The sequence below is a fragment of the Nerophis ophidion genome, linkage group LG01 (assembly GCF_033978795.1).
Source record: "Nerophis ophidion isolate RoL-2023_Sa linkage group LG01, RoL_Noph_v1.0, whole genome shotgun sequence".
Classification (NCBI taxonomy): Eukaryota; Metazoa; Chordata; class Actinopteri; order Syngnathiformes; family Syngnathidae; genus Nerophis; species Nerophis ophidion.
The window spans coordinates 50,407,471-50,432,746 of NC_084611.1; the positions used below are offsets into that span (position 1 = coordinate 50,407,471).

The window sequence follows — 25,276 nt, forward strand, 5'->3', positions numbered from 1 at the left end:
TTTGGTACTTGCAAATCGCTTTTTTACATGCAAAAACTTGTTTTTATACTTGAAAATTGCTTTTTTTACTCGCAGAAAATGTTTTTAATACTTGCAAATCGTCATTTTACTTGCAAAAACTTGTTTTTATACTTGGAAATATTTTTTTTTAATTGGAGAAAACAATTTTGGTACTTGCAAATCACTTTTTTACTTGCAAAAACTTGTTTTTTATACTTGAAAATGGTTTTTTTACTTGCAGAAAATGTTTTTAATACTTACACATTGCTTTTTTACTTGCAAAAACGTGTTTTTATACTTGCAAATTGTTTTTTTTTCTCACTTGCAAAAATGAGTTTTTCTATATTTTCGAATCGTTTTTTCTCTTAGTAAACTTCAATTTTACTTGCCAATGGGCTTGAGTGACACAAACTTTGGGCTGTCATTTTATTCCATATCCACGCTGGATCTGCAAACTTCTTTCCGAAGTTGATGGAAAATTCACAACAATTCTGAGAGATTTCTGTTTTAATTTCATTGTTTGGATAGTAGGTCGACATCTAAAAACACACACGGAAAGAAAACAATGGCATGTGAATAGGAAGATAATCATGCATCTGTCTCTGTTTCTCTCTTGCACACACACACACACACACGCACACACACACACACACACACACACACGCGCGCGCGCGCGCGAGCACACACACACACACACATGCACACGCAGAGATGGAGGCGGATGCACAAGCGAGGCTGCAGCGGGAGGCACTCTTCAGCACTATGGAACAATGCGACGAAGCTGCGAGAGGAGACATTTACCAAGTTGGAGCGAGGCCATGAAATATTAGAGAGGAACACAACGAGGACCTCGAGAAGAAACTTCTGTCTTCGAATGAATCGCTCAGCAGGGACACTAAGGAGAGGGACACTTTTTTTTTTACCATCAGAGGTGAGCAACGTCATAATAATCAAGTAGATACAGTATGGATGGACGGATTTTCTCTATCCCAATGGCAGGAATCTTCCTAATTTAGCTCACTTATTTGGAAAAAAAAAAAAAAAAAAAACTTCAAGGGAAGCTGACGGACTTGTTGCAGAAACAAGCGGATCGATATTTGTGCAAAACGTTCTTGAGTCTGAGTGAGTCCATCCATCCATCCATTTTCTACCGCTTATTCCCTTTCGGGGTCGCGGGGGGCGCTGGCGCCTATCTCAGCTACAATCGGGCGGAAGGCAGGGTACACCCTGGACAAGTCGCCACCTCATCGCAGGGCCAACACAGATAGACAGACAACATTCACACTCACTAAATTGACCCTAATGTGTCTGAGTGAGTCGACCGTCAAAAATGTGGCACAGCGGGGTAAATGTCTGAATGGCCAAAAATAAAAAAATTAAAATTTAAATCATTACTGGGGTTTGGGCAGGAGACTGCTGCACCACACCACAACCCCCATCCCCCCATCCTGCCTGTCGATTGTTCCTGCGGGCGTCGCATCGATTTTCAGCACCGGACAGCTCCCGTGGCCTCAATTCGGCCCACACGCGTCACTCCCGCTGGTGAGTCGGCAAACTGGCCCGTCACAACTTGTGCCATCGACCGCGGCCAGAGGTGGAAACTTTCAGGGTGAAGTTCATCGTCACTTGTCGTCGTACGCCCAAATGAGCCCAAACTAAAGAATTTGTATTTATTTATTTATAGGTGTAATAGATAATTACCGGAATTCATTGGAAGACCTTTTTAGTGGTGCAAACGCTGTAAAAGTTTCTAATCCAGTGCACTTTATGTATGTCTAATAGTATGTTTCACTGTATTTAACACATAAATAAAAAGACAAAATAAAAGTAAAGGTGAAACTCTACAAAATTGGAATATATAGAAAATATGTGATATAAAGTGTTTGTATGCAAAGTGAGATACGTCAATGTGGAAGTTAGATTGTGTTTTTTTTTTAAACTCAATTAATATAACTGAATTGTTTACGTTTGAATTTTGTGAATTAAATTATTTTTACATCAAATTATGCTGAGAATTTTCATAGAAAAAAACTGTTAGCAAATTGTATGTTTAAAAATTCAGTGTAAAAAAAATAACAGTATACAAAAATTCAGTGCAAAAAGTTTCAGCGTGAAAAAAAATCATGTAAAAAATGCATTGTTAAAAATTCAGTGTTTAAAAATTCTGTGTAAAAAATGTGCCAAAAAAATGCATTGGAAAAAAAAAATTCAGTGTACAAAAATTCAGTGCAAACAATTACAGCGTGAAAAAAAAATCAGTGTAAAGAATGCAGTGTTAATAATTCAGTGTATAAAAATGTTGTGTAAAAAAATGCATTGTAAAACTTTAGGTGTTTAAAATTTCGGTTTTAAAATTCAGTGTAAAAAAAAAATTCAGTGTACAAAAATTCAGTGCAAAAAATCTCAGTGTGAAAAAAAATCTGTGTAAAAAATGAATGTTTTGAATTCAGTATTTAAAAATTCAATGTAAAACATGTGTAAAAATGCATTGTAAAACATTAAGTGTTTAAAAATTCAGTTTTAAAATTCAGTGTAAAAAAATTCAGTGTACAAAAATTCAGTGCAAAAAGTTTTAGTATGAAAACAAATCAGTGTAAAAAATGCATTTTTAAAAATGCAGTGTTTAAAAATTCAGTGTAAAAAATGTGTAAAAAAATGCATTGTAAAACATTAAGTGTTTAAAAATTCAGTTTTAAAAATCAGTGTAAAAAAAATTCAGTGTACAAAAATTCAGTGCAAACAATTTGAGCGTGAAAAAAAATCAGTGTAAAAAATGCATTTTTAAAAATTCAGTCTTAAAATAGAGTGAGAAAAAAATTCAAGGTAAAATATATTCAGTGTAAAAATAATTGCACTGTAAAAAAGTTCTGTGTTTAAAAAATTAAATTTAAAAATTCAGTGCAAAAAAAACATTTTAAAATACTCAGTGTGAAAAAATAGTGTATAAAAACTCTGTAAAAATGCATTATGATAAAATAAACAGGTTAAAAATGATTTCAAATAAAAAAGTAATTGTTTAGAACAAAAAACATATGAATAAAAAAAATATATAATATGAAAAAAATAATTATTTAGAATAAAACTATGAATAAATAAAAAAGAATGTTTCACCCTTTTAGATACCTATTTCATTTAGTCATTAAAATAATTTAAAACTTGTTTTTTGTACCCAATGTGTTGAATTATTACCTAGAAATTATCAACTTTATGTGTATAAATACTGAATGTGTAGATTGGTTTAGTTGAATGTACTCTTTGGGAACCTTCAGAAGAGACAAACAATCCAAACTATTTTTGAGCGCATAGTGTTTTTTCACACGTTTATTCTCTTTGTGTGAAGTAAATACCATTAGATGTGTGCCCACGTCATAATCTCCTCATCTTAATCTCCCCCCTCTCGTCGCGTCCGCCGGAGGAATGTTCCTGTCAGGAGCTCACGTTCCTCCATGAGCACGCCTGCTCCTTCCATCGCACTTTCTGATTACGCTGCCGGGTTGAGGCCGGCTCACGCCAGCCACCACCTTTCATATTGTGCTCCGGCCCCGGGAGATTAGGAGGAGGACTAATCTGTTTTTTGACCAGGGAGGGCTTCCTCCATCTTTGCCTGCTGCGGGATTACGTCTTCATTTGACTCATATTTATTATTTATATCCACCTTACTTACAGTTTACAACCTTGACAATTGATGTGTTTTAATCACAAAGATGATTATCAAGGCTTAGGTCAGGCTGATTACAAAAATAAATATTAGTCTAATATACTGCAAAATAAGGCACTTGTTAAACACTATTATGTTGTCATTGAATATAACTAATTTAATAACAAATAATGTTTCTTTAAAAAAACTGTGCAAATGAAGATACAGCTTGACCATTTTAGTCATATTTTTGCGCTAGATATATAAAATACATAAATAAACATTAATAAAATAAATATTGTAAAAATCAACTAATTTTAGCTCAATTTAAAAGTGTTTTTTTATGTTTCTTAACTCCACTGTCAATAAAATTAAAATCATCTTTAATCATAATTTTTGAGCTTGATATATACAGTAAATAAATATACATTAATAAAATACAATACATATCAAAATTTACTAATTTTAACTATTTTTTTGTTATATGTTTCTTAACTAAACTTTCAATAAAATTTAAATACCAATGAAAACACAGGTTCACCACTTTAGTCATAATATTTGCCCTTAAGATATATAATACATAAATATACATTAATAACATGAAATGAATATTACAAAAATAAGGTCATTCTAAATATATTTCAAAGTGATTTTTTAAATGTTTTTTTAACTAAACAGTCAATATAATTAAAATGCAAATTAAAATACAGGTTCACCACTTCGGGTCCATTTTTGTGCGCTGAAGATTTAAAACACACAAATATACATTAATCAAATAATTATTATAAAATCCCAAAATTTTAACCATATTTAAAAGTGACTTTTTTACATTTCTTAACTCAACTGTCAATAAAATGAAAATGCAAATGAAAACAAAGTTTGACCACTTTAGTTATAATTTTTGCGCTAAAGATATAAAATAAATAAATACACATTAATAAAATAAAATACATATTATAAAAATAAACACATTTAACAAAATTTAAAAATGATATTCTTTTATGCTTCTTAAATAAACTGTCAATAAAATTTAATTACAAATGAAAACACAGGTTCAGCACTTTAGTCGTAATTTTTGGCCTTAAGATATAAAATACATAAATATACATTAATAGAATAAATATTATAAAAATAAACAAATTCTAACTAAATTTAAAAGTGATTTTTTTTAATGATTCTTAACTAAACTTTCAATAAAATTAAAATGCAAATGAAAAGGACAGCTTGACCACTGTGGTCATAATTTTTGGCGCTTAAGAAATATACATATTAAAAAATATTACACAAATAAACTCTATTAACTACATTTAAAAGTGATTTTTTTATTTTTCTTAACTAAACTGTCAATAAATATAAAGTGCAAATGTAAAAACAGCCTGGCCACTCAGTACATATTGTTTGCGTTTAAGATATAAACTCTATAAATATACATTAATAAAATTAAAAATGTATCATAAAAAAAGGCAAATATTTAAAAAATATATATACATACATTCAAGGGGGTATTAGTTTAACATCCTTTTTTTTTTTTAAATCGAAACAACACGACAACATTTTGCAGCAAGCTTCAATGTCAACACGCACACAAACACACGTCTCGTTGCGCTCAAAAAACCCAAAAAGTCAAATTATTTTAGCGAGCAGGTGCTGGGTGGGAATCGGGTGAGTCATACAAGAAAAAGTGCACAAACGCGCTGGCAACACCAGGAGGGAAGAAACGCGTTGCTATGGAGAAAACGCGTTGCTATGGAGACTTACAACCGCTAATTATGGCCAGCCTCCCCCAGGGGTTGAAGTCTGCGGCCAAATTCACGCTGATACTTCAGCAACGACTCCAACTGAACAGAAACGTTAAAAATATGAATAAACCGCACAGGACTCCTTCGCTTTCAGCCAACATTTTCTAAAGTTATGCAACACGAAGCAGGGGAGTTCAAACTTGTATCAGCGAGGGTACAATCTACAGATGCTTGGATGCGTTTTCTGCATTAAAGATGCTCAAGGGCTATGAACAAAAATACCACAATTTTATTTATTTATTATTTATTTAGATTGTTTAAGCGAGTAAATGCTACTAGTAATACTTGCGATTGATCATGATTAGTCCAGAAACATTGCATTAATCAGGTATAATCACAGTTTATTTTGCTCGTTTACTTTCTATGTATCCTAACAATAACATTGTAGTTGTGACAAAGTATTGTTTTTTTGTATTGTTTAAGCGGGTTAATGCTACCAGTAATATTTGCGATTAATCCCGATTAATCTAAATTCAATGGTGTGATTAATCTGATTTTAAAAAATGTAGAAAAAGACAGAATTACCAACGAAATCTCGATCATAATGAATTCAACCTAATCTCACCCGGAAGACTTCAGAGGAAGCTCGGCAGCTTGAGAAAAATAAATAATTTCACATCCACTTAGCCTGCTTTAGCGATATGCTAAAAGTCATGTTGGATAATTTTACAGACACAGAGCCTAGTTTAGTAAAAGTGTAATGGGTGACCTAGAAAATGTGTGTAATGTAACTAAAACTGTAAAAAAATAAGTTATCTCGAGCGATTAATCACAGAAAACATTGATTAGTCAGGTATAAACACAGTTTATTTTGTTCATTTACCTTTTATCTATGATAACAATAACATTATCCATCCATCCATTTTCTACCGCTTATTCCCTTTTGGGGTCACGGGGGGCGCTGGCGCCTATCTCAGCTACAATCGGGCGGAAGGCGGGGTACACCCTGGACAAGTCGCCACCTCATCACAGGGCCAACACAGATAGACAGACAACATTCACACTCACATTCACACACTAGGGCCAATTTAGTGTTGCCAATCAACCTATCCCCAGGTGCATGTCTTTGGAAGTGGGAGGAAGCCGGAGTACCCGGAGGGAACCCACGCATTCACGGGGAGGACACAGAGCCTAGTTTAGTAAAAGTGTAATGGGTGACCTAGAAAATGTGTGTAATGTAACTAAAACTGTAACAAAAATAAGTTATCTCGTGCGATTAATCACAGAAAACATTGATTAGTCAGGTATAAACACAGTTTATTTTGCTCATTTACCTTTTATCTATCATAACAATAACATTATATTTGTGAAAAAGTATTGTTTTTTATTAGTTAATTAGATTGTGGCGGCATAGCTCGGTTGGTAGAGCGGCCATGCCAGCAACTTGAGGGTTGCAGGTTCGATTCCCGCTTCCGCCATCCTAGTCACTGCCATTGTGTCCTTGGGCAAGACACTTTACCCACCTGCTCCCAGTGCCACCCACACTGGTTTAAATGTAACTTAGATATTGTGTTTCCCAATGTAAAGCGCTTTGAGTCACGAGAGAAAAGCACTTTATAAATATAATTCACCTCACTTCACTTGTTTAAATTAATTGAAATCATGCAAGCGGATGAAAGCTACCACTAATACTTGCGATAATCACGATTATTCCAAATTCAAAAGTGTGATTAATCGGATTTTAAAAATGTATTAATAGACAGAATTACTAACAGCATAATGAATTCACCTAATCTAGCCCGGAAGACTTCAGCGGAAGCTCGGCAGCTTGAGAAAAATAAAAATAAATTTAAATCCAAATAGCCTGCTTTACGATATGCTAAAAGTAAAGTTTGATACTTTTATAGACACAGGGCCTCATTTAGTGTAATAGATGACAAAGAAAATTTGTGAAATATAACTAAAACTGTAAAAAATAACGAGTTAACTTGAGCGATTAATCACAGAAAACGTTGATTAATCAAGTATCTATGCAGAATATTCACAGTTCATTTTGCTCCTTTACCTTCCAGCTATACTAACAATAACTATGATGAAGTATTGTTTTTTACAATTATTTAATTAGATGGTTTAAGCGAGTTAATGCTACTAGTAATACTTGTGATTAATCATGATTAGTCCAGAAACATTGCATTAATCCGGTATAATCACAGAGTTCATTTGCTCATTTACCTTCTATTTATCTTAACAATAACATTGTATTTGTGACAAAGTATTGTTTTTTTATTATTTAAGCGGGTTAAGGCTACCAGTAATACTTGCGACTAATCGCAATTTATCTAAATTCAATAGTGTGATTAATCCGATTTTTTAAAATTTATTCTTAGACAGAATTACCAACGACATCTTGATCATAATGAATTCAACCTAATCTCGCCTGGAAGACTTTAGAGGAAGCTGGGCAGCTTGAGAAAAATAAAGAATTTCAAATCCACTTAGCCTGCTTTAGCGATATGCTAAAAGTCAAGTTAGATACTTTTACAGACACAGAGCCTAATTTAGTAAAAGTGTAATAGGTGACGTAGAAAATGAGTGTAATGTAACTAAAACTGTAAAAAAATAACAAGTTATCTCATAAGTTAAAAGTTAAAGTACAAATGATTGTCGCACACACATGCGATTAATCACAGAAAACATTGATTAATCATGTATAATTACACAGTTTATTTTGCTCATTTACCTTTTATCTATCCGGACAATAACATTGTATTTGTGACAAAGTATTGTTTTCTATTAGTCAATTAAATTGTTTAAGTTAATTCAAATCATGCATGCGGGTTGAAGCTACCAGTAATACTTGCGATTAATCGCGAATACCGGTAATCTAAATTCAATAGTGTGATTAATCCGATTTTAAAAAATGTGTTATTAGACAGAATTACCAATGACATCTCGATCATAATGAATTTGTCCAATCTTGCCCGGAAGACTTCAGAGGAGTCTCGGCAGCTTGAGAAAAATAAAGATAATTTCACATCCACGTAGCCTGCTTTAGCGATATGCTAAAAGTAAAGTTAGATACTTTTACAGACACAGGGCCTCATTTAGTAAAGGTGTAATAGGTGACGTAGAAAATGAGTGTAATGTAACTAAAACTGTAAAAAAAATAACAAGTTAACTCATGCGCTTAATCACAGAAAACATTGATTAATCAGGTACAATCACACAGTTTATTTTGCTCCTTTATCTTTTAACTCCCTAACAATAACATTGTATTTGTGACAAAGTATTATTTTTTTATTATTTAATTAGATTAAGTTAATTGAAATCATGCAAGCGGGTTAAAGCTACCAGTAATACTTGCGATTATTCGCGATTATTCCAAATTTAAAAGTGTGATTAATCCGATTTTAAAAATTTATTAATAGACAGAATTGCAAACGACATCTCGATCATAATGAATTTGTCTACTCAAGCCCGGAAGACTTCAGAGGAGGCTCGGCAGCTTGAAAAAAACAAAAAAATTCAAACCCAGCAGCGTTCTGTGTGTTGTTGATTACTGGCTTTGGTTTTGCATAGTGAAGTTTTAACTTGCACTTACAGATGTAGCAACCAACTGTAGTCACTGACAGTGGTTTTCTGAAGTGTTCCCGACTGAGCCCATGTGGTGATATCCTTTACACACTGATGTTGCTTTTTGATGCAGTACCGCCTGAGGGATCCAAGGTGTGTAACATCATGGATTACGTGCAGTGATTTCTCCAGATTCTCTGAACCTTTCGATGATTTTACGGAGCGTAGCTGGTCAAATCCCTAAATTCCTTGCAATAGCTGGTTGAGAAATGTTGTTCTTAAACAATTTGCTCTGCCGTTTGCTTGCAAAGTGTTGACCCTCGCCCCGTCCTTGTTTGTGAACGACCGAGCATTTCACGGAAGCTGCTTTTATACCCAATCATGGCACTCACCTGTTCTCAATGAGCCTGTTCACCTGCGGGATGTTCCAAATAAGTATTTAATGAGCATTCCTCAACTTTCTCTGTCTTTTTGCCACTTGTGCCAGCTTTTTTTAACAGAATTTTCCAGTTGGAACGTTAAATATCTCGTCTTTGCAGTCTATTCAATTGAATATAAGTTGAAAAGGATTTGCCAATCATTGTATTCTGGTTTTATTTACCATTTACACAACGTGACAACTCGACCGATTTCGAGTGTTGTTATACTGCAAAGTGGAATAGAGTTAAAAAGATGGTAAGTGGTGATTATTTAGTACATACATTAGTATTCTAAGTGTTTTAAAAAACACAACAAATCTAGTTGGACAAAAGTTCCTCGGTCCACGTGGTCATGTCGGGATACGGCGTTACATAAAAGACAGGGGTCGATTCCCCGCAATGACACTCAGTGACTGCCAGCAGAATGCAGGACCGGCCCGCCCCGAGACATCCGTGAGGAAGACCCCTCCCTCCAAGATGCGTGCGTCTTCACGCTGACGTCAGGCTGCCTCCTTGGGATTAATCGCCGGTGATCCGGCCAATCGGCGCCGACATCTGTCCGCGGGGCCCGGCAGTCCGGGAGCGTCATGCCCGTTACATGACAGCAAATCCCATCAAGGCCGCCACACGTGACGCTTTATTGCCGACCTGCGTCATATCGAGCCAAGGCTTTTAAAAAGGCAGTTGTGGGAAATATTCCCAAGACTGTCCATTAGTGCCTTGCTGACTGCCAAAGCCCTTTAGGACCATCGACCCACTGACGGTTACGCAAGCGCCACTTTTGGGTTCTGCTGGTTCTGACATAATAACGCCCTGCAACCTTGTCAGGGGGCCAAGTGGCCGATCAATTGTTCCTCTGGCAGCGGATTCAAGTCTTGTTCGGACCTCTGTCCCCGCAAGTTGACCAGAACCTGGTCCATGAGCTTTCACTTGCCTCCAGCTTTGTTGAAATGTTTTCTGAGGCTTTGTCCTTCCTTGGAAACCATCAACCAAAGAGCTCCAAACAGCATCAACTTCCTAGGAACATGATCATTGACCACGCAACCTTTTACTGCATAAACCGTGGCTGTCCAAAGTGCGCAGATAATATGGTTTTATGTGGTTTTCTACACCAAAATTCATCTATTTATTTATTATGGGTCTGCTGCAATGCAATACAAGCAGCCCATATTACAAACCCGTTTACATATGAGTTGTGAAATTGTGTTAGATGTAAATATAAACGAAATACAATGATTTGCAAATCATTTTCAACCCATATTCAGTTGAATATGCTACAAAGACAACATATTTGATGTTCAAACCGATAAACATTTTTTTTTGGCAAATAATCATTCACTTTAGAATTTGATGCCAGCAACACGTGACAAAAAAGTTGGGAAAGGTGGCAAAAATACTGATAAAGTTGAGGAATGCTCATCAAACACTTATTTGGAACATCCCACAGGTGTGCAGGCTAATTGGGAACAGGTGGGTGCCATGATTGGGTATAGAAACAGCTTCACAAAAAATGCTCAATCTTTCACAAGAAAGGATGGGGCGAGGTACACCCCTTTGTCCACAACTGCGTGAGCAAATAGTCAAACAGTTTAAGAACAACGTTTCTCAAAGTGCAATTGCAAGAAATTTAGGGATTTCAACATCTACGGTCCATAATATCATCAAAAGGTTCAGAGATTCTGGAGAAATCACTCCATGTAAGCGGCATGGCCAGAAACCAACATTGAATGACCGTGACCTTCGATCCCTCAGACGGCCCTGTATTAAAAACCAACATCAATCTCTAAAGGATATCACCACGTGGGCTCAGGAACACTTCAGAAAACCACTGTCAGTAAATACAGTTTGTCGCTACATCTGTAAGTGCAAGTTAAAGCTCTACTATGCAAAGCGAAAGCCATTTATCAACAACATCCAGAAACGCCGCCGGCTTCTCTGGGCCCGAGATCATATTAAGATGGACTGATGCAAAGTGGAAAACTGTTCTGTGGTCTGACGAGTCCACATTTCAAATTGTTTTTGGAAATATTCGACATTGTGTCATCCGGACCAAAGGGGAAGGGAACCATCCAGACTGTTATCGACGCAAAGTTGAAAAGCCAGCATCGGTGATGGTATGGGGATGCATTCGTGCCCAAGGCATGGGTAACTTACACATCTGTGAAGGCACCATTAATGCTGAAAGGTACATACAGGTTTTGGAACAACATATGCTGCCATCCAAGCGCCGTCTTTTTCATGGACGCCCCTGCTTATTTCAGCAAGACACTGCCAAGCCACGTGTTACAACAGCTTGGCTGTGTAAAAAAGAGTGCGGGTACTTTCCTGGCCGGCCTGCAGTCCAGACCTGTCTCCCATCGAAAATGTGTGGCGCATTATGAAGCGTAAAATACGACAGCGGAAACCCCGGAATGTTGAACGACTGAAGCTTTACATAAAACAAGAATGGGAAAGAATTCCACTTTCAAACCTTCAACAATTAGTTTCCTCAGTTCCCAAGCGTTTATTGAGTGTTGTTAAAAGAAAAGGTGATGTAACACAGTGGTGAAAATGCCCTTTCTTAACTACTTTAGCACGTGTTGCAGCCATGAAATTCTAAGTTGATTATTATTTGCGGAAAAAAAATAAAGTTTATGAGTTTGAACATTAAATATGTTGTCTTTGTAGTGCATTCAACTGAATATGGGTTGAAAATGATTTGCAAATCATTGTATTCTGTTTATATTAACATCTAACACAATTTCCCAACTCATATGGAAACGGGGTTTGTATTATTGCTCATACTTCAGTTTATTGACCATTTAGTTTTTGTACCCTAAACTCTGGTAGAAAATAAGCAACACACCAAAATTTAACTTTTTTATTTATTATGGGTCTGCTGCAATGCAATACAAGAAGCCCATATTATTCTTGCTCATACTTCACAGTTTATTGAATATATTTTTTTTCTATCCTAAACTCTGGTGGATAATAAGTGACGAATCAAAATTAATCAATTTATTTATTACGGGTCTGCTGCAATGCAATGCAAGCAGCCCATATTATTGTTACTCATACTTCACAATTTTTTTGAACATATAGTTTTTCTACCCTAAACTCTGGCGGATAATAAGCGATGAACCAAAATTAATCTCTTTATTTATTATGGGTCTGCTGCAATGCAATGAAAGCAGCCCATATTATTATTGCTCATACTTCACAGTTTATTGAACATATAGTTTTTCTACCCTAAACTCTGGCAGATAATAAGCGACGAACCAAAACTAATCTATTTATGTGTTATGGGTCTGCTGCAATGCAATGCAAGCCGCTTATATTATTATTGCTCGTACTTCACAGGTTTTTTGAACATATAGTTTTTCTACCCTAAACTCTGGCGGATAATAAGCGACGAACCAAAACTAATCTATTTATGTATTATGGGTCTGCTGCAATGCAATGCAAGCCGCTTATATTATTATTGCTTGTACTTCACAGGTTTTTTGAACATATAGTTTTTCTACCCTAAACTCTGGCGTATAAGAAGCGACAAACCAAAATTCATCTATTTATTTATTATGGGTCTGCTGCAATGCAATGAAAGCAGCCCATATTATTATTGCTCATACTTCACAGTTTATTGAACATATAGTTTTTCTACCCTAAACTCTGGCGGATAATAAGCGACGAACCAAAACTAATCTATTTATGTATTATGGGTCTGCTGCAATGCAATGCAAGCCGCTTATATTATTATTGCTTGTACTTCACAGGTTTTTTGAACATATAGTTTTTCTACCCTAAACTCTGGCTGATAATAAGCGATGAACCAAAATTAATCTCTTTATTTATTATGGGTCTGCTGCAATGCAATGAAAGCAGCCCATATTATTATTGCTCATACTTCACAGTTTATTGAACATATAGTTTTTCTATCCTAAACTCTGGCAGATAATAAGCGACGAACCAAAACTAATCTATTTATGTGTTATGGGTCTGCTGCAATGCAATGCAAGCCGCTTATATTATTATTGCTCGTACTTCACAGGTTTTTTGAACATATAGTTTTTCTACCCTAAACTCTGGCGGATAATAAGCGACGAACCAAAACTAATCTATTTATGTATTATGGGTCTGCTGCAATGCAATGCAAGCCGCTTATATTATTATTGCTTGTACTTCACAGGTTTTTTGAACATATAGTTTTTCTACCCTAAACTCTGGCGTATAAGAAGCGACAAACCAAAATTCATCTATTTATTTATTATGAGTCTGCTGCAATGCAATGCAAGCGGCCCATATTATTGTTTCTGATACTTCACAGTTTATTAAACATATAGTTTTTCTAACCTAAATTCTGGCGGATAACAAGCGACAAACCAAAATTCATCTATTTATTTATTATGGGTCTGCTGCAATGCAAGCGGCCCATATTATTATTGCTCATACTTCACAGTTTATTGAACATATAGTTTTTCTATCCTAAACTCTGGCAGATAATAAGCAACAAACCAAAATTAAACTTTTTTATCTTTTACGGATCTGCTGCAATGCAATGCAAGCGGCCCATATTATTATTGCTCATACGTCACAGTTTATTGAACATATAGTTTTACTATCCTAAGCTCTGGCGGAAAAAAAGCGACAAACCAAAATTCATCTATTTATTTATTATGGGTCTGCTGCAATGCAATGCAAGCAGCCCATATTATTATTGCTTATACTTCACCGTTTATTGAACATATAGTTTTTCCATCCTAAACTCTGGCGGATAATAAGCGACGAACCAAGATTAATCTATTTATTTATTATGGGTCTGCTGCAATGCAAGCAGCCCATATTATTGTTGCTCGTACTTCACAGTTTATTGAACATATAGTTTTCCTATCCTAAACTCTGGCAGATAATAAGCGATGAACCAAATTTCATCCATTTATTTATTATGGGTTTGCTGCAATGCAATACAAGCAGCCCATATTATTATTGTTCATACTTCATAGTTTATTGAACATATAGTTTTTTTATCCTAAACTCTGGCATATAGTAAGTGACGTGTGTGTGTCATTAAAAAAAAAATAAAAATAAGGACATCAGGGAAACAAAACAAAAACCCAAAACATAAAACAATATTCATAACCCACAGATATATCTAAAGTTGATCTTGATTCGAGAGGGTTAAAAGTAAAAATATTTTTTGAATCCCCAAGAATTTTAGTGGGATTTTTTTCTTAAAAACGGTCTTCGCTGAAAATATCAGAATCCAGTATCAAAATCCAAGTTATTTGGAAAACATATAGTTTAAATGTCCAGGATTAGTGGAATGTGTTGAAGGTGGAATGCTTTGAAATGGTTGAAAAACGTGGAAATGGTGGAAGCTTGAAAAATGGCCAATTCATTTTGAATGGGAAAAATGTCCCGGAAAACCTGGAATTCTGGGAAATTTTGGAATTTTTGAAATTTGTCAAGGAAAATCCCGCGATTCCCAAAAAGGCTGATTAGTTTGAAGTTGGAACGGTTCGAATCGGGTGAAAAATGTAGATGGTAGAGCGTGGCAAAATAAGGAGAAGAGGAGGAAAGAATGTGTGAATGCTTTGGAGCATTCACACAATAAATACAAATTGTGAATCACATTTTAATCGATTTTTTTGTGCACTCCTAGAATTTGCACTTTTAACATGTTTATTAAAAACCTTTAACATCATGATAATGCTAACAAAAATCACAACTGTATTTCTAAAACAAAAAAAAAAACACATTTATGCACAATAATATGGACCTGCTATTCATTTTCTCTTATTTTTGGGCAATTTTATGATGGAAGTGCATTGGAACAAAGAAATGTTATTTTTGTTGTTGATTGTTGTATTTTATCTAACAATTTTATAAATGTTATTCTTCATTATATTTTTAAAGAAAAAAATATTATATTTTTAATATTTTTTATTAATATTTTATTATTTTTTACTAATTTTAAAAATAATAGTTATTAATCAGTACAAACACATTCATTTTGACATCTTTTGTTTTTACAGGGAAATAACGTTGACAATAACGTTGAGTTGAAGTATATAAAGATATGACTTAAACTACAAAAAAAATCTTATGAAGAGTGCTGGCTAAAATGTCGAGTTAACTCGATATTATTGTATTAATCAAGTACCGTATTTTTGGGATTACAGAGTGCATCGGTTTATAAACCACGCCCACTAAATTTTAGAAGGAAAAAAAATATGTTTCCATATATTAGTCGCACCGGACTATTAAGCCGCAGATATATACCTTGTGAAATTAGTTATTTGCACAGAAATATTCTGTCAATGTTTATTTACATACCTTAATTGTTTGTAACAGGGCAGTAAACTGGCTGATCAAACAAAACGTCAGTCATGGTCACGGAGCCACCAGCTGCGCAAGCTAACTCTCTAATCTTCTAAACAGACTCAAAAACTCCACGGTGACGTTTTGGTGAATTTACTAAGGGATTTGTAAAACTGAAAGAACACAAAAAGAATGCCCTTGTAAGTTAGTAATACTAACACAGACACTTGAAAACGTGTTAGCATTTTAGCTAATGCTAATGTCGCTAGCTTCATTACATTACGATAGCAGGTACAAATATGCATGAAAACGCTCCTACAGACGTCGCACATGGGACACTTTAGTAAGTAAGAATTGTTTTAGTTATATTGTAAAACTTACAAACGTTGCTTGGAGTGAAGAATGAAGACTCCATACAAGTAGCAACGCTATGGATGGCTAGAAGACTCAACGGCACTCGTCCAAAAGAGGGAGCCATGCACAAACAATAAAATATCTTGTCATTGTATTTGCTGGGTGTTTTTGTTTGGTTGTTTGTTTTTATGGCCGTCAGCGAAAATGAATCCATAACCGCACCGTCTAGTAAGCCGCAGGGTTTATAGTGTAGGAAAAAAGTAGCAGCTTATAGTCGGCAATTTACAGTATATTAGTTCTTCAGACAGTAATGTGTTTATATACGTTTGGATTGGGGTATGTTGTTAATTATTTATTTATCATTTTAGCATTTCAACAGACACTTGTAAACATGTTAGCATATTAGCTAATGCTCACTATGTTAGCGTCATTACATGATAGCACGTAAATATAGCACTCCAACAGATGTCGCACATGGGACCCTATAATATGTAAGAATAGTTTTAGTTTTATTGTAAAACTTAGAAACGTTGCTTGGAATGACAGATGAAGAATACATAGGCGTAGGAACGCTATGGACGGCTTCGTTCGTTCATTTCCTGTCCCGCTGGCAGCCATTTATGTGCTCGCTCGTATTGAAGCAGGCTTCGTACCATGGCAAGTTTTTTCATTGTGATGAGAACGGAATTTCCGAAAAGTGGATTTATTTCACAACGGAGGCGAGGACTACCTTTTGTTCAGCAGCGACACTTCCAACAGGACACACACGGACGCACGCACGCACGGACGCATGCACGCACGCACGCACGCACTCACACACACACACACACACACACACACACACACACACACACACACACACACACACACACACACACACACACACCAGGTCTCTCCTACCTGTGTCTACTCCTTTCTGTTTGTAAGCGGACAGTCATTTTTAAGATGTTTATTATGGTAGAAAAATGCTAATGTGGGATTTGTGTGATTTCTGATCATTTGTGAGGGCATCAAAGGGACTTCTGTGTTGGCAAAACAGCGCAGTTCAGGTTGTCGTTGTTGTTTTCATGGCTTTGTTAACAAATACAAAGTTAATCCAACAATACTGTATAGTACTTGATCTTGTATATAAAGTGTGACTACATGCATATTAAAATAGTAAATTTTTTGTATGTTTGTTTTCAGAAAATGTGTGATGAGAAGACGCTGTCGTTGACAAATGCGAGGCAGACCTGAGCTCACATTGCATCCTCGTCCAGCAACAGTACTTTCATGGTTGGCACCGCCCGTCCCAGCCTACATTTCTGCACCTCCAGACAAAGACTGATGATCACCATTGCCATGGGGGCGGTGCGAGTCAACAGGTAGGTATATACAATCCAGACTGTTATCTGAAACGGATTTGATATCAACTCTTTAAGAGTTAATCCAACATTCCAACGTATTCCATGCTCCCAAACATGTGGGAACAGTTTAGAGCAGGCCCTTTTATCTTCCAACATGACTATGCGCCAGTGCACAAAGCAAGGTCCAAAAAGACGTGAATGACAGAGTCTGCTGTGGGTTAACTTGACTTTCCTGCACAGAGTCCTGACCTGGACCCGATAGAACACCTTTGGGTTGAATTCGAACGGAGACTGAGAGCCAGGCCTTTTTGGCTTTTGGAAGAATGGTCGATAATTCCTATAAACACACTCCGCCACCTTGTGGACAGCCATTCCCAGAAGAGTTAAAGCTGTAATATAATATATAATATAATATAATAATATATATATATATGTATATACATATATATATGTATATACATATATATATAAATATATATATATATATATATATATATATATATATATATATATATATATATATATATATATATATATATATAGTGTATACATATACATATATATATGTGTTATATATATATATATATATATATATATATATATATATATATATATATATATATATATATATATATATATATATCCATCGATCCTCCTCTGCTTATCCGAGGTGGAGAGAAGTGGCAGGTCAACTAGTCTAAAACAGAGTCTATTTATAAGCTAAAGTATACAAATTACTTTATTGAGGCGGTATCTCCAACTGGGGCATTCCAGAGTACTGGAGCCCAAATAGAAAGCGGTCTAGAGCCTGCAGATTTTTTGGGGCCCTAAAAATCACATCTTTGCACCGATATTTATCTTCCCAAAGACCACCATTCACGGCAGTCGACACTTTTATGTTGCATAACAAGTCTATCGTCTTAAGTATCAATTAATTAATCAATCTGAGTTAATTTATAACGCCCTTAATCATGGGTGCCTAGAAGGTACTGCAAAAACCACAATCATAATAGTCATGATTATGTGAGAGTCCAGTCCACTTGGGGCAACATAGGAGGTCTCCAACCAAGTCATGGAGAAGTGGTCCACACTAAGTCATGACTCAGAACTGTTAGCATCTCCTCCAAAAAGAGAGAGAAGTGGCAGGTCAACTGGTCTAAAACAGTGCCTATTTGAAAGTTAGAGTATACAAATGAGTTTTAAGGTGGGACTTAATTGCTTCTATAGAGGTTGCATCTCTAAAGGCATTCCAGAGTACTGGAGCCTGAATAGAAAACGACCTAAAGCCTGCAGACCCTTTCTGGGCCCTAAGAATCACAAAAAAAGCCGGCTTTCTTGGAACGGAGGTTTCTGGACGGGACGTAGTGTAGAACACAATCAGTTAAAGTTCCAATGATTGTCACACACACATTGGGTGTGGTGAAATTTGTCCTCTGCATTTGACCCATCCCCATGTTCACCCCCTGGGAGGTGAGGGGAGCAGTGAGCAGCAGCGTGTGCCGCGCTCGGGAATCACTTGGTGATTTAACCCCGAATTGCAACCCTTGATGCTGAGCACCAAGCAAGGAGGCAATGGGTCCCATTTTTATAGTCTTTGGTACAACTCGGCCGGGGTTTGAACTCACAACCCTCCCAGTCACCGGGCGGACACTCTAACTACAAGGCCACTGAGCTAGATAAGATGTTGCCAAACCGTTAAGTTTTTTGTACGTAAGTAGTAAAACCTTACAGTCGCATCTTAAGTGTACTGGGAGCTGGTGCAGGTGGGCCAGTATAGGTATATATATGTAGGTGTTTCCTGGACATGACGTTAAAGTGAATCCGGCAGTGGAGGCTCCTCTAGGGGGTCTTGGGGTACTAGGATGTTAACCCCTTTACTTACTGTTACCCCAGGTGGCCCTTGGCAAAGGCCTAATACCTGACTGACCCCTAGCCAGGGATACGGTGAAGGCCTCAACGGCGGAGTGGGCGGAAGACGGTAGATTTAAGAACTACCACAACGGCTGCGATGGCGGAAGAAGGCCCCAGTCGTCTTGGACTCCATGCCACTGGACCCTGACCCGTTTCTGTCAAGGATTGTGTGGTGACTGTCTGTGCACCAGTCTCCCCATGTAAAACAAGTCACGCACAGGCATCCTCCATAAAGGGATACACCCCCTACCACCCCCAGTGACCGCCGATGATGTATGTAGGTATATAAAAAAGTATAAACAGTATCGGCGTAATATGATAAAATATTCTTGTCCTTGTCAAAAGTCGAGCAGCAGCATTTTGTACCAACTCTAATCTTTTAATGCTAGCTATGAGGAGACCTAAAAATAAAACATTACATTAATGTTTAACTGATCAAATAAATTGATCAAAAACTAATGTCCATGCTGAGTCTCAAAATAAGAATATATTTATTAACGGGAGGAGAGAGAAGAGATCTTGCTCCAAGTGGAGGAGTGGAAGTACCTCGGAGTCTTGCTCACAAGTGAGGGAAGAGTGGATCGTGAGGTCTACAGCCGGATCCGTGCGGCATCTTCATTAATGCTGACGCTGTATCGATCCGTGGTGGTGAAGAAGGAGCTAAGCCGGAAGGCAAAGCTCTCAATTTACCAGTCGATCTACGTTCCCATCCTCACCTATGGTCATGAGCTTTGGGTTATGACCGAAAGGACAAGATCACGGGTACAAGCGGCCAAAATGAGTTTCCTTCCCCGGGTGGCGGGGCTCTCCCTTAGAGATAGGGTGAGAAGCTCCGTCATCCGGGAGGAACTCAGAGTAAAGCCTCTGCTCCTCCAAAAGGAGAGGAGCCGGATGAGGTATTTCGGACATCTGGTCAGGATGCCACCCGAACCCATCCCTAGGGAGGTGTTTCGGGCATGTCCAACCGGTAGGAGGCCACAGGGAAGACCCAGGACACGTTAGGAAGACTATGTCTCCCGGCTGGCCTGGAAATGCCTCGGGATCGCCCGAGAGAAGCTGAACTAAGTGGCTGGGGAGAGGGAAGTCCTCTGATAAGCGGAAGAAGATGGATGGATGGACGGGAGAAGTCCTGCCCCTCGGTCCTTAGCCTCCTAGAAATGCAGCCCCTAGAGTAGTTTATTTAAATGTACTTGGCGTATATCCGAGACCCACCGTCCTCTACAGTGGACATTTATGTTTTGCATAACCATTGCAGAGGAGGCCAGTTCGCACGACGATATATTTATTTTATTACAGAGTCATCAATGTACTGGTTTCAGTAACTACGTTTGAATTTCCCTTTATAATTCACCCCATCAGAAAACTTGTTAGCTGTTGAAACTAAAAGACCAAAAATCATTCAGTGTTGACATGGAGACAATCTTCTGTTTTTCAGATACAGCATTGTTTCCACAGACGAGGATGCCCTGAAGATCTCAGCCCTGGGCCTCCATAATGGCCATAGTCCTCTGACTCAGCAGACCCTGACGGGATCCTGCATGCACGCTGAGGATGAAAGAGCGGTAAAATACCCTGGGGAACAAGAAAGACGGGGGGCTTTGTCTCTGAGACCGACGGACGACTCCATGGTCCCCAACAGCAGCTGCGCTTCGCCGTCCTGTCGACACGTCGGCTTCGACTTGGGCACGGGTCGCCTCCGCAGTCGGTTTGTGAAGAAGAACGGCCAGTGCAACGTGGTCTTTGACAACATGGAGGATAAACAACGCAGATACCTGGCTGACATTTTCACCACCTGTGTGGACATACGCTGGCGCTACCTGCTGCTCATCTTTACCACCACTTTCCTTTTGTCCTGGTTGTTTTTCGGCGTTGTCTTCTGGGGAGTGGCGTTAGTTCATGGAGACTTCGACCTCCACGTCGCCGTAAAAGAAGGCGACACTCCAAGCAAGGCGGAAGACGGCCAGGACAAATGGCGACCATGTATTCTGCACATTCAGGGCTTTATCGGAGCGTTCCTCTTCTCTATCGAGACCCAAACTACCATTGGATACGGTTTTCGGTGTGTCACGGAAGAGTGCCCAGTGGCTGTGGTGACCGTGGTGGTGCAGTCCATCGTGGGCTGCATTATTGACTCTTTTATGATAGGTACCATCATGGCCAAGATGGTGCGGCCCAAGAAGCGGGCTCAGACCTTGCTCTTCTCGCATCATGCCGTCATCGCGTTACGAGACGGGAAGCTGTGCCTGATGTGGCGCCTGGGGAACATGCGCAAGAGCCACATCGTCGAGGCGCATGTCCGTGCCCAGCTTATTAAGCCCAAAGTGACTGCTGAGGGCGAGTACCTCCCTTTGGAGCAAACAGACATAGACGTTGGTTATGACGACGGTCTGGACCGACTGTTTCTCGTGTCACCACTTGTGGTGGTTCACGAGATCAACAAGAGCAGTCCTCTGTACGATCTGAGTAGCACAGACCTACAGAAGGAAGACTTTGAGATTGTGGTCATCCTCGAGGGAATGGTGGAGGCCACGGCAATGACCACTCAGGCTCGTAGCTCCTACTTAGCAAAGGAGATCTTGTGGGGTCAACGATTTGAGCCGGTGGTCTTTGAGAAGGGGAACCGCTACCATGTGGACTACTCCCGCTTCCACAAGACGTACGAAGTGCCATCCACGCCTCACTGCAGTGCCAGGGAGCTCAGCCAGAAGGTAGGTAGCGGCGGTCCGCCCTCATCTTCAGCATCGAGTTTATCCAGGTCGCCCTCACCGTTTGCTCCCAGGGCGGCCCGCCAACTCCTGGGCCTCCACTCCCCGAGCGCCTTCTGCTACGAAAACGAGGTAGCACTTTGCTGTGGGGATGATGACGAGGAGGAGGAGGAGGAGAACAGGGAGTCGGGAAGCCTAGAAGAGGCAAAGTTGCGAGGGGAATTTCACCTGGGCCTCAAGGAGACATTTGTAAAGGAGCAGATGGTTGAGATGCTCTGCATGCTGGACACCGACAATCAGATCAGTCTCGACAAACTGCAACCCGGTCTACCTTTATACATCAGTCGAGAGTCTGGAGTCTGAAGCCAGTCACCAGTCAAGACCTCCTTTTTGTTTCCTCTCAATATCCGAGTCCTTTGAACTCATCTGGAACAAAAGGCTTTCTCTCAAACTCATGTCTTGGCTTCAGCCAAAAAAACTGTGCTGGTTTGAGGTATTGTACATTCTCTTTCTAGGTAACGACGACTACGGATTTATCTCCAGTGACAAGAACTATAACTGCACCATCTCTGAGGAAACCAAACTTGCACTTTGTAAATATAGTGTGCTTTCATTGCAGGTACAGTGGTACCTCAACTGGAGAGGGTTCTGAGATAAGAGCTAACTATAACGCGTTAAAGGGGACCTATTGTGCAAAAGCAACTTTTCTTAACGATTGGTATTGGTTTTGTGTATTTGGGATCTGCATAAGTCCCGAAAAGGTGACATACACCATGGCGGAGATGTTTATAAAACAATCTTGCCCTCCTTCATACTTCCTCCCAACGTACTGTATGGAATTTGCATACCTTCTTCCCGAGTGTGATATACCCATATATGGTATGTATGGTACCGGGTGATATATACCCATATATGGTATATATGATACGGGTGTGATATACCCATGTATGGTATATATGGTAACGGGTGTGACATACCCATGTATGGCATATATAGTACCGGATGTGATATACCCATATATGGTGTATATGGTACTGGGTGTGATATACCCATATATTGTATATATGGTACCGGGTGTTATATACCCATATATGGTGTATATGGTACCGGGTGTTATATATGGTAGAGATCTACCCGAAGATCTTTGCGCGAGTCTGCCATAATAGTCTGACGTTACAGTCAATAGTTCCTTTCTTATTTGCGACCCTCTTGTTGTGGGGCAGACTGGCTCGTACATGCACGTGCATCCTCCCCGGTTGCCATCTCTGATGCACAGTAGCGAATAGTTGTAACTCAGGCTGCAGGATGGAATTGTTTTTAAAAATAATTTATTCATTAGTGATGGTTAGGGAGTTTCCAATTTTTTATTTTTAAAATGCCATCCATCCATTTTCTACTGCTTGTCCCGTTCGGGGTCGCTGGAGCCTATCTCAGCTGCATTCGGGCAGAAGGCGGGGTACACCCTGGACAAGTTGCCACCTCATCGCAGACATTTTGAAATGACTATAACTATATTCTAAGGGAATATTTATTAGGGCCATACATAAAAAATAACTAAATAGATTATTTTTATTAAATGAATTTTTTTTAGCACAAAAGTCACAGAGAATAAAATGTTGATTTTGTTTGAGGATAGGATTCCAAAATAATTATATACAAAAAAGTAATCTGACTAGAACAAAGTCATATTTTCCGAGGAAAAGGTCAAACCATGACAAAGTGGTATTTTTAAAAAACTTCTTCTTTTTTTAAAAAGAGATTTGCAAAAATATGTCTTTTTTTAAGCCTACCTATGTTTTTCTGGATAAATAAATGTCCGTCTCCCATTTTTTGCCACTCCTAAATTAAAATTGATTCTGCAATTTATGACCTTATTAAAGAAAAAAATGTTATTATTAAAAATTATGTTAAAATTAAATTGTTATTTATTTGTTTTACTACATGACATTTTTTTTTTTTTTACAGAAATAATTTAATTTCCTTGCAAATTTGCCCTTTTCTTGGTAAAACTTGATTTTGGTCAAATTTGGGTCAAATTCTAAAAAAAAAAAAAAAAAAAAGTACTCAAACTAAAGTTCTATGTAATAAAGAAACATTTTTACCATCAATTCTTTTTGCATCCTATCAATGTTTTTCTCGATAAATAAATGCCTGTCTCACATTTTTTTCGTTTCTAAATTTTAATCTACCGGTATTTTGCGATTTATGACCTTTTTAAAGAAAAAATGTTACTTGGGGGTTACATTTTATTTTCGTGCGATTAGAACTACTTAAGAAAAAAATGTCTTCAAAAGACGACAATTATCCAAAAATATCCCCTTTTGATGCACCCTTTTAAGACTATGGTCCTTTTTGAAAAATGAGGACGTTATTATGGTGAAATTGAGTTTTTTAAGGGGGAAAAATGCAACAGTATTCTTGTAGGATTATGACTATATCAAAAAATTATGTTAAAATTAAATTATTTATTTGTATAACTTCATGACTCTTTTAAAAACAGAAATAACTTAATTTCCTTGCAAATTTGCGTTTTTCTTGATAAAACTAGGTTTTGGTCAAATTTGGGTCAAATTCTAAAAAAACAAAAAAAAAAACCTCTAATTAAAGTTCTATGTAATGAAAAAAAACTTTTACCATCACTTCTTTTTGCATCCTGTTGATGTTTTTCTCGATAAATAAATGCCTGTCTCACATTTTTTTGGTTTATAAATTTTAATCTACCGGTATTTTGCGATTTATGACCTTTTTAAAGAAAAAATGTTACTCGGCGGTTACATTTTATTTTCGTACAGTTAGAACTACTTAAGAAAAAATGTCTTTGAAAAAGACGACAATTATCGAAAAATATCCCCTTTCGATGCACCCTTTTAAGACTACGATCCTTTTTGAAAAATGAGGACGTTATTATCGTGAATTTGAGTTTTTTAAGGAAAAAAATGCAACAGCATTCTTGTAGGATTATGACTATATCAAAAAAGTATATTAAAATTTTATCGTTATTTAATTGTTTTACTTTATGGCGTTTTTTTTTTAACAGAAATAACTTAATTTACTTGCAAATTCGCCTTTTTCTTGATAAAATACAACTTGAATTTTGTCAAAATCTAAAAACTAAAGAAAAAAACTAAAATGAAAGTACTATGTTGTATAGAAAAATGTTTACCATTATTTCTTTTTAAAAAAGCAACATTAAAAAAATAAATAAATCTGACTTTATTCCAGGGTGTACCCCGCCTTCCGCCCGATTGTAGCTGAGATAGGCGCCAGCGTCCCCCGCGACCCCAAAAGGGAATAA

The 25,276-nt window shown here is 37.5% G+C and overlaps 1 protein-coding gene across 1 annotated transcript; it reads left to right on the forward strand.

Moving 5' to 3' along the window:
• The first annotated feature begins 719 nt into the window (after nt 1-719).
• LOC133556382 (ATP-sensitive inward rectifier potassium channel 12-like) lies at nt 720-25,276 on the forward strand. The gene is made up of 3 exons (XM_061906258.1): nt 720-931; nt 17,205-17,383; nt 20,712-25,276. Exons 2-3 carry the CDS (start codon nt 17,292-17,294, stop codon nt 22,342-22,344), a joined length of 1,725 nt encoding a protein of 574 aa, XP_061762242.1. The 5' UTR covers nt 720-931; nt 17,205-17,291; the 3' UTR covers nt 22,345-25,276.